At 49.3% G+C, this 10,577-nt stretch overlaps 1 protein-coding gene across 1 annotated transcript; it reads right to left on the reverse strand.

Annotated features, from left to right (window-relative positions):
- Positions 1–1,490: 1,490 nt before the first annotated feature.
- TMEM218 (transmembrane protein 218) lies at positions 1,491–4,522 on the reverse strand. Its single transcript, XM_074162477.1, has 3 exons — positions 4,396–4,522; positions 4,215–4,317; positions 1,491–2,036 (listed from the first exon to the last, which is right to left on the reverse strand). Exons 1-3 carry the CDS (start codon positions 4,503–4,505, stop codon positions 1,902–1,904), a joined length of 348 nt encoding a protein of 115 aa, XP_074018578.1. The 5' UTR covers positions 4,506–4,522; the 3' UTR covers positions 1,491–1,901.
- Positions 4,523–10,577: the final 6,055 nt, after the last annotated feature.

Raw genomic sequence — 10,577 nt, forward strand, 5'->3', positions numbered from 1 at the left:
AGCTGCTTTTGCCACAGCTTCCCCATTCATGGGGCTCAAAGCCTGGCAAAACGCTGCCTCACCCAGGCTCTGCAAACCGGCCTGCTGCTCTCACACAAGCACAGGGAATAAAGACACGGCAGGCGCAGAGCCGGAGCGAGCTGCAAGGCTAGCTTCGTGTTCATAAATGTTATTAAGATGATGAATTAAATATGAATTTTGTTTCAGGCATAACTTCAAAATCACCAAGAGACCCGACACACTTGTGTTGCATAAATGCTCGGCGTGTTCCTGAACACGATAGTTTGACTCCCTTGGACATAGGCTTCAGGATAGGAAGGGATTGAGCGTTTACACGGCTGGAAAAGTAGAGACACCTCTCCTCTGCCTTTTTTTGAAATGTACTTACACATTTTTAGCTGACCGAGTTAGGGCTCCTGGGTGCTGTTGCTAAAGTGTCACTAGCTCTGCCTTATTAATCTTTCATGTCTTGATAGCGATATTTTGTGACTGACAGCTGGCAGGACAGGGCTGGGAGAAGCCGGCCAGTTCTTTTATTTCCTGTTCACTGTCTTCAGCTCAAAATGAAACAAGAATTAATCTCTAAAATAAGAGGGGGAAAAAAAAGATAATCTGTATGAGAGCTATGAGTTTTTTGCCCTTGGGTTTTTGGCTATATTGCCCCTGAACGTAGCTCAGGGCTGCAGCACCATCTTGCCCTTGGCTTCAACCTCACAGCAATACCTGCTGCCCGTGCAACCGTGAAGGCTGAGCAGCTCCATCCCCCTGGGGCCGGAAAACACAACCTGTAACATAACTCACCTCACCCAGCTACCACGGGGCACCTGTGGGAACCTCTCCCCAGTGCAGTACGGATGGTGAAGGCTCCTTCCTGGGTCCAAAACAGTCACACTACGCTCCGGGCCACCAAAATGCTTTTCTCCTGCAAGGAAGTTAAGCCTTGTGAAATTCCATGCAAGAAAATAAACCATTGCTATTGAGGGATTGGTCAGAGAGCACAAAGCAGTTGTTATTGCTAGTTAAGTGCAGACAGACAGCCTGTGCGAGCTGCTGTATCAACAGATTGATTTGCAGTGCAGGCAGGAGGCTGAGCTGTCTGCCAGCTGACAGCCTGGCCCAGCCTCCCTGCTCCGCTTCGGCAGGGCCCTTCCCCTGCTTTCCAAAAAAAATATGGAGAAAAATGGGATTTGACCCCATCACTGCTGCAGAACAACATAAAGTGGGTTTTCCCCACAGGAGGAAAGGTATCAGAGTCTACTACTGGCTTCAGCACCAGTATGAGTAATGTTTTTATTGTATAGCGTAGCAGAAACCGTGAGCCTTCAGCTCCCCTCCCAGGATGAGAATCCCCAGTCAAAGGGACCGTCCCCAACAATGCTGAATTTCCAAAACCCCCCACGTCTGCCATGGGAAAAGGTGGTTTTCAGAGACACTGTCGCCAAAGGTTGGCAAAAGGTGATGATCCTGGAGAATAAACAAAGACCCAGTCAGGGGTTTCTCAAGAGAGTTTTATTAAACTACAGTGAAAAAGGAATGGTAACAAAACATCTCTTGTGGATAATGATAACAAACCATCTCGACTCAGTTAAATTCATTGAATCAAAGGTAGTACCAAGTGCGTGGATTTCAACTCTCCTAGAAAAAGAGAAAAGAGAGAGGTTAAAGCACCTTTGCCATCTGCAGAGTCCTTCGAGAGGAAGGCACTTGTGCTCAGTGCGAACTTTGCTTTTAAGGATGGAAGATGCAGCACTGGGTGCAAGTGACACACACAATTCGCTTGCTTCACCAACACTTTCTGAGCTCAGAAAAACTGACACAAACGGTCTCCTGGTCCCCCTTCCTGGTTTATTGCCACGAAATCAGGATTTCTTCTTTGTGGGGATTGCTGCCTCTGGTTGCCGCTATCTGCTGTGGAGCGGTTTGGCGTACACTGGCTCCATGAAGTGGTAAATCAGGAGCAGGAACAGGCACCCAAGTAAGACCAGGCTCATCACGGCCAGGAGGACAAAGCGGCCAATAAAGAAGGTGTCCACGATCTGCAGAGAATGGAAAAACCCCACAGATTACAGCCTGGAAGGAGCACACCACGTCCTGGAAAAGAGGACCGTCTGAGAAGATTGCCCCAGGAGAAAAAAACTTTGGGGTTCCCCCAGATTTGTTCCCTTGCTTTTCATTCCTGACACAGGTGCTCTCTGTGGAAAGTGGGGTGTGTGACAAATGACTGAAAGAAGAATCCCTTTTCTCTGAAAAAAGCTGCTCGAGGGAAAGCTAACATGGAGGAAAAAAGCAGCACAGCCCAGGGAAGAGCACAGGGAAGAAACACAAGTCAAAAGCTCTCCCCAGCCACAAACCTCCCAGCGCTGCAAGGAACTGCACACAGTTCTTCCCTTTTAGAAGGAAAATGAAGGGGGGGGCAAGGAGGAGGGGGAAAGAAAAAAAGATTAAAAAAAAAAGACACAGCGGCAAGGCAAGACACAATGAGAAGCCAACCGTGAGAAGGCTGGCTATGAAATCATCCTCTCGGCTCCTGAGACTGCCCCAGAGCTCCGCTCACCCCCGGCTCAGTTTGATAAATCGCATTAGCACACGCTCAGCCTCGGTGCTGCTGCAGAAAGAGTCTCTTGTGAGTGATGCGTTGGCTCCTTCTGCACGTTTCACTTTTTAATTAGCCAATTAGCAGAGTTTCGGTGCAGAAAGCCCAGGTCATGTATTATTGATAGTCAGGGCAGGTCCAGTCCAATTGAAGATCCAAAAAAAAAAAAAACCGCTTTCCATTTCTGTTGGCCTCCCGGGCACAAACACGCACCCAGCTGCCCTTCATCTTGCTTCCAACCTTTACACGAACAGGTCCCATGCAAGGCAGAGAGAAGGAAAACTACAAGAAGCTTTAGCAGGGATTTACACAGATCAAGCTCCAGAAGAGCAATAATTGATGTGTGTTAATAATAGAACAGAGGAAACAGCACCTAAACTGCCACAAAACTCTGTGTATTCAAAGCCCAAAGAGCTCTGGGAAAGCTCAAGATAGCGCAGGCAGCCCGATGTGACTCTAAATTTGGGGAGATCCCCACGCCTAACACCACAGACAAGGGGCTGCCTGAAAACACAGATGGCTCCATGCCTGAGCGTGGCAATCACCTACAAGAGAGCCAAAATGATGTTACTGGGCTTTAAAATAGAAAACAGAGCTGGGGGAAAGCAAGAGGCTGCAGAAATAGAGAGAAAACTATCAAAACTATCTGCCATGTGGCTATGGGCGTGCTCTGGGGCGTGCTGGAAGATGGAGGCAGGTGGGGAGCATGGAAAACCAGCACCAAGGTGTGAAAGGGGATAGCAGAGGGTTAGCAGAAGCTACTGGAGCTCAGGGCTGAGCTGGGTGGGATGAAACTATGAGTGCAGTTCTCCCCTTTGAGAATGGGAGCTAAACCCCACAGGTCACATATAACTGCACATAAATAAGGGATTTTATTAAAGAAATAATCAGGTCCCTGCTCCATGGGTGATGCAGCCTGCACCCATGGCAGCCTGTGCCACAGAATGAACTGCTCGAGACCGAAAAGGCAGCGCAGGGCCATCCCCGATGTACAGACCCATCACCAGGGCCTTGGGGCACCCATGGAACCCATTCTTAAGGTAAAAACCCATCCCCGGTGCCTCAGGGCAGGTGTTGGGGCCCATACCTGAAATAAAGACCCATCCCTAAGACCTTGGGGCAACCCTTGGGATCCAGCCCTGCGGTAAAGGCCCATCCCCAGGGCTATTCCTGAGTGTAAAGGCCCATCCATGGGGCCTCAGGATGGCCCTTAGGGCTCATCCCGGAGGTAAAGGCCCATCCTCACAGCCTCTGAACACCCTTAGGGGCCGTTCCCGAGGTAAAGGCCCATCCCCAGGGCCTCAGGGCAGCCCCTGGGACCCATTCCTGAAGGTAAAGGCCCACCCCTGGGATCTGGGGCATCCATGGGGGCCACCCCGAATTAAAGGCCCATCCCTGGGGTAAAGGCCCATCTCCAGGGCCTCAGGGCAGCCCGTGCGGCCTTCCCTGAGGTAAACACCATCCCCGAGGCCTCGGTGCACCCGTGGGGCCCATCCCCGAAGTAAAGCCCCATCCCCAGGGCTATTCCTGAGGGTAAAGGCCTGTCCCCATGGCCATCTCTGAGGTAACATCCCACCACCCCCGGCCCCTCTGGGCCCCGCAGGCCGTGGCGTGGGCTCACCTCAGCGGCGGCGGCTGCGGCCGGGTGCTCATCCTCCCGAGGAAAGAGCAGCAGCGCGGCGCTAAGGACGGCGGCTCCCAGCGCCACCAGCACCACGGCGAACCTGCGGGGAGAGGCGGGCACAGCGGCCTTCAGCACCGGTCCCGGCCTGATCCCACCCCCGCCTTTTCCCGCTGCTCACCGAGCCCGGCCAGCCGTGCGGGACAGAGCCAGGCAGAGCAGCAGCGCCAGGCCCCATAGCAGCTGCAGCACCAGCACGCCGGGCCCCACGCCCAGCGCCGTGCCCGCCATGCCGCTCCACCGCCGCTTCCCCCTAGCAACGGCGCTGCGCCGCCGCTCCCCAGCCAATCAACGCCGCCATACGCCCGCCCGCCGCTTCACATTGGTTGAGGGGCGGGGCGAGGGGGCGGGCCGCGGGTTTTCCCGCGCCGCGGGAGGCGGGGGCGCGCCGGCGGGGTGCGAGCCGCTTCTGGTGCCGGGTCCGGGTCTCCCGGTGCCGGGTCTGGGTCTCCCGGTGGCGGGCAGCTCACAGGAGCCTCTCGCAGTCGCTGGCCCCCCTCGCGACGGGCGCCCCCATCCCGGCCCAGGGTGATGCTCCCGGTGGAACGGGAATGTCCGAACCCCCACCGCTCCCGTCACGGATCGGTGCTTAATTAACCCAGCGTTACGCGTTGTACAGGCTGTGCCACCGGCCCTGGTCGCCTGGCTACCCCGCTGGAGGCAGCACCTCTTTCTGAGCAAGGTTTCAGCCCCCGAACCCCCAAAATTTAGCTGCTCATGTCCTTAAAATATTTAGGGCCAAAATCAGGTAGATTTGGTTAATACCCAGTGGAATATGGCAGGGTTTCATGTTGCTGTGAGACAGCCACACCAGGCATCCAGGGCCTCCGAGCTTAGCCAAGGAGGTTTGTCAATGCACCAAGACAGGAGTTATTTCCACTTTAAACCCATTTTTCTGCCAGTTTTTAAATCCCATTTCTTCCCCATCTCATGGCACCCATCACATTCTGGCCAGTGTGGTTTGATGGGCGACTGTATGCCAGTACTCACCGCTCCTCTATTGGTTAACCTGAAAAAAAGTAAATACATTGATATATTCAGTTTTTCCTCTCAACTCCTTGAAATCTGGTGATACTTTGCATAAAATGTAACGTTACCGCTGTTTTCTTTCTGTCATTTCTTTCAATGGGAGGAATAAACCGGTGAGTTAATGATGCTGCGCGGCACCGACCTGCCTTTTCCTGCGATGAAATTGAAGCCACCAGTGTGACACCAACCGGTTGGGCAAGCGGAGCGCAAACCATCGCCGACACCTGCCTTTGCTTGGCACCGAGTAGGAACCGCCTGCCAACATATTAAAAGCGTATGTTTGATAGCAAACTCCTTCTCGCACTGTCTTGTGCCATTTAACCCACTGGAAAGGGTTTGGGTTTTTTTCTCGTCAGTGATGTCCATCTTTGCCAGCGTTTTCCCAACCGTTCTCTTCTGTTATTCTCTGCTCCTGTTGGCGATCAGAACCTCCCTTTGTTTTTCTCTGTTTTCTTATTTCTTTGCATTTTGGACCCCGGTTGTTTCTAAAACCCCTAATTTCTTCTTCATAGCCCTGTTTTCATAGGTGCCCTTCTCTTTCTGCCATTTCTCTTCCATCATTGGCTTTCCATCTATAAGTGATAATCTTTGTCCATCAACCAATGATACTTTCCCTTTACTGAATTTTCCTTTCTGCCTTTTATCTGCAGCTTTTACCACGGCATTTTAACCTGTTCCCGTATTGACTGGGTCTTTTCACTATTTATTATCTCCTCCATCTCTTGGTGCTGCCTGGTAATTTCTTGATGCTGGCAATGTCGATGTTAAGCAAGGTCGAAAGGTTGCAGCAGAGAGCTTGAATCATCCAGCTATCGAACCCTCTGCTGGACCATGCCACATCCCAGATATTTGGCCAGAGGCTGAAGAATAAATCTGACCTACACCTCAGCAGCCACATCCAGTGGCCAGGTTTTAGCCATGTTGCTTGTTGCTTAATGCCATCTGTTGTATCCAGCATAGTTGGGTTGGGGTTGATGGTAACTCAAGATCTGGAGATGAAATGATGCCCAGCAGCCCGACGCACTCCAAAATATCCCTATAATATTTATTTATATGGCACATATGGTGTTGCAGCAGGGCTATGGGTTTCTTTTGAGCACAACTGTAAAGCCACAGTTAAGGAATTGGGAGAAGGTACCTGGGAAAACAAACCTCATTGGTGTGATATTTCCAAGCACAACCTTCCCTCTTCAACCCGCCTGCAACAAAACATATCATCTGCAACACTCTCTTCTTTATCTCAGCCTCCTCCTGGCATCAGAAATGTCTCAGTGGGGATTTACTGTATGGGACTGCTCTGGCAGCGGGTCAGTTGAATGCAAAGATTAGATTTTATGGCCAAAGAAAAATTTATTGCTGTCCTAAAATTAGTGGGCTTTTTTTTCCAGCTTTTACCCACTAGGATTGGGTATCATTACTGCTTGTGTTGTATTGTACCTTTAAAAAAAACAACCAGAAAGGGGGGTAAAAGCAACGCTGAATATAAAATGTTAATTAAAAATGTAGGAAAGCAGCAGAAATTGAGGATTTTTGATTCCTTGACTCTGGGAGAAACTTCCTATTTGTGACTCTTCTCCACTCTGGGGAGACCCCCCTGCAGTGCTGCCTCCAGCTCTGGGGCCACCAACATCAGAAGGACATGGAGCTGTTGGAGCAGGGCCAGAGGAGGCCACGGAGATGCTGGGAGGGCTGGAGCCCCTCTGCTGTGAGGACAGGCTGAGAGAGTTGGAGGGTTTCAGCCTGGAGAAGAGAAGGCTCCAGGGAGACCTTAGAGCCCCTTCAAGTCCCTAAAGGTACCTAAAGGTACTGGAAAAATGGGGACAAACTTTTTAGCAGGGCCTGTTGTGGTAGGAAAAATGGTAATGGTTTTAGGCTAAAAGAGGGTAGATTCAAACTAGATATAAAGAAGAAATTTTTTTGCAATGAGGGTGGTGAGGCATGGGCCCAGGTTGCCCAGAGAGGTGGTGGTGCCCCATCCCTGGAAACATTCCAGGTCAGGTTGGACTGGGCTCTGAGTAACCTAAGCTGGTTGAAGAAGTCCCTGCCCATGGCAGGGGGATTGGACTAGGTGGCCTGTAAAGGTCCCTTCCAACCCAAACTATTCTATGATTCTGTGACGCTTCAAGGAAAAGATGAGGGGATTCTGGCATTTCTTGGCAAAGGCATGAAAAAGATCCTGATGATGGAACTGGACGAAATGGACTTGGCAGGCAGATGCAATTAGTGCCGAGGCTAATTAAACACTTGGCCCAGGAGGACAGAGAGGTCACCTTCCTTCAAGGGCTGCAAGGCAGGATCACATGAATCAAAGCTTTTTTGTAAGATGCCGCTTGAGGAGCAGACCCCAGAAGCAGGGCAGGTTTGGGCTGAGATGGGCATTTTTGGGCTAAAACCTGCAAATTCACTGTGCCCAGCTCATTCCAGTGGCCAAAATGACCAACATGGTCTAATATCAAATGATATTAAATGGTAAAACTCGTGGTGATGGAGTTGGAAGCGCTGGGGAAATTGATTTAAAACTCTTCGCGCAGTCGTAAAACTTGCAGTTTTACAGCTGAAGCTCCCTTACGCTCAAATATTAGAATTAAAAAGAAACAGGCGTTGATGCAAGCAAGAAAATATTCTACTCCTGATTTAAAGACTAGCGAATTGCTAAATATTTTTATTAGCAGCAAATTTGCGGCTTGCTGGAACTAATTTCACGCCCAGTAGATATGGAGCTTAAGCTGGGGATGGCGTTAAATTACTCTCTTGTGAAGGTATTTAAGTCTGATGATGGGGATGCCATTAAATGGTGGGGACCTGGCTGGGGACCCCCTTTTTGGGGTCGCACCTCATGAGTTGTGATCCGGGGAAAGCCGAGCTCTTGTAGCGTTGGTACAAACCCATCATTCCCTGCCCAGGTGCAACAGGAATGACCAAACCCCCTCATTTGCATAAATTTGCTTAGGAGGTTTGCTGCAAACCAGCACAGGAGTGAGATGCTGCGGGGCCCCATGATCCTTCAGTCTGGAAAGATATTTTAGGGGTGTTTTTGGCATATTTCGGAGTTTATTTAGGATATTGAGGGTTTAATTGATTTAATTAATTTTTTTATTTATTTAATAAGGCTAGAAAGTTTATTTAATTCATTTTAATTATTTTAATTGATTTTTTATTTAGGATATTCTGGGTTTAATTGATTTAAGAGGTGATGGGTAATGGCTGGATCCCTGAGTGCTGCTCACCCACTGTGCCTGTTATTTCCACATCTTCTTCCTCAGCCAGAGGTTTTATGCCTTGGAGATGGTTTTCCAGCGCAAATCCCTCCATCCTCCTTCTGCAAAGCCTCCGGGTGCACTGGGAACCACCCAGCTTGATGCAATGGGAAAAGCCCATCCTGTTTCGGTTTGCCCGGATACAAACTGGGACAGGTGCAGGGATGGGGTCGGAGGATGCGGAGCCCAAGACAGCAAAGCGAAGGTGTCAAGGGGATCCAATTACCCCTCTAAAAATACCTCCGTGAGGGTGGCAGTGGTAAACAAGAGCTATTTAAATCCCCTGGTCCGCTTTCTGCAATGGAAATACATGAGGTTAAATAGTTCTCCCCGACTTCTCGGAGAGAAGTATGGCTGAGAAGTGCTGAGTTGCCCTTTTCCAAAGAGAAATCCCTAAGAAAAGACATTTAAAATAATAGGAGAGGGTTTCTAACGGCTCCGGTGGGGATACAGCTCTCTCTCACAGGAACCCACTTCGGATTATCTTTCTTTTGCTGATGGCGGAAATCAATTTTAAGTGTCCTGACGGGAAATAAGGATGTAAGACTTCAAACAGAACAAATCCTGCAACGTTCAAAAAATGGGACATGAAGTCACTTTAAAAAAAAAAAAAAATCCCATCCCAGCAAGAGGAGATGCCTCTGAAAGCCCCAAAAGGCCCCAGTTGGTAAGAGGTGGAGGAGCAAAAGCATTTCCCGTGGTGGGACGAGTCTGACCCCAACCAAGAAGCACTTGGAGAAAGTGGATGGAGGATGACGAGGTGGGAGGAAGTTGGTCGTTTTTTGGTTTTGGTGACTTTTTATACTAAATGCAATTTTAATTCAGTCCAGTAAATGTGTACATCAGTACAAATAAGAGTCTCTGAAGTTAAAGCAACTGCAGAGTGATTTCCTTAAAAAGCCGTACCAAAAAAGGTCCTATAGATGTCTTCTGGGATGCTTAAATGTCATCATGCCCACATGGGGTGACACTTTCTAATGGGATCAAAGCCCCTGGGTGATATCATGGCAAAATCTGACCCTCGTATTGACAGCCTGGACACATCTGGGTAAAGAAAGGAGGAGAGAAACCTTCCAAGAGACTTAAATCGGGTTGTAGAGAGCCCTCCCTGGGTGCTGCAAGTGATGGGAGCAGAGGCAAAGCTAAAGGAAGGAGTGAGAGAACTGACGGAAAATGAATATAAGAAGGTTTAGGGGAGAAAGGAAGGCAAGAATAGGGTCTGGGGAGATACTAAAAATTATAATTTTCTTTTATAATGGCATTCCCAAAGGTGCTAAAGCTCATGGTGAGATGTTTTTCCAAGAAACACTATTTCCCATCAATCTTATCCTTAAAAGAATCTCAATATGGGACCTCCTTGTGTCATCGCTTCTGGAAACCTCTTGCCTTTACCTGTGTCAACCTCTTCCTCCTTCCAACCCAGGAGTTTTTAGGTTAGAAACCAAGGAGACATCGGTAATGAAACCCTGGACACTTCACTTTAAGTGGCTCATTGTCATTAGTTCTTTTGGTGTTCCTTGTAATGGCATTAATCACTGGCCGCTCATTAGACTTTAATGTGCCCGTAATACATTCATCCATAGCAATTCAACCGCAATTGAGTGGTCGATAATGTCTCCTTATTGGAAAGGGTTGGGCGATGGAAACGTCAGTCCATGGTGGGATGTAGGGTGACCGTGAGCAACCAACAACTGCTGAAACGGCCCGAATTTGTCACCGCAGTCCCCAAGACTTTCAGGCAGGGGGTTTTTTGGCAGCCAAACCTGTTTGCAGTTTTAATTACGGTTTTGTCCTCAGCTCCTTGCAACACCTTTGCTCTCGCCCTTTTTCATTTGACTTATATCGATTTTTTTTCCCCTGTTCCCAAGGCGGCAGCTTGGAAATGATGTGGCTCTTGTTGTTGTTGTTTTTTTTTAATTTAATTTCTTTCCTTATTTGTGTGTGGCGGCAGGGAAATTAGTCGTGGTGGGAACTGGCTGGGCCTAGAGCAAAAATGTCAAAGCGCTGCATGGCTCCT

Source organism: Numenius arquata, chromosome 22, assembly GCF_964106895.1.
Source record: "Numenius arquata chromosome 22, bNumArq3.hap1.1, whole genome shotgun sequence".
Classification (NCBI taxonomy): Eukaryota; Metazoa; Chordata; class Aves; order Charadriiformes; family Scolopacidae; genus Numenius; species Numenius arquata.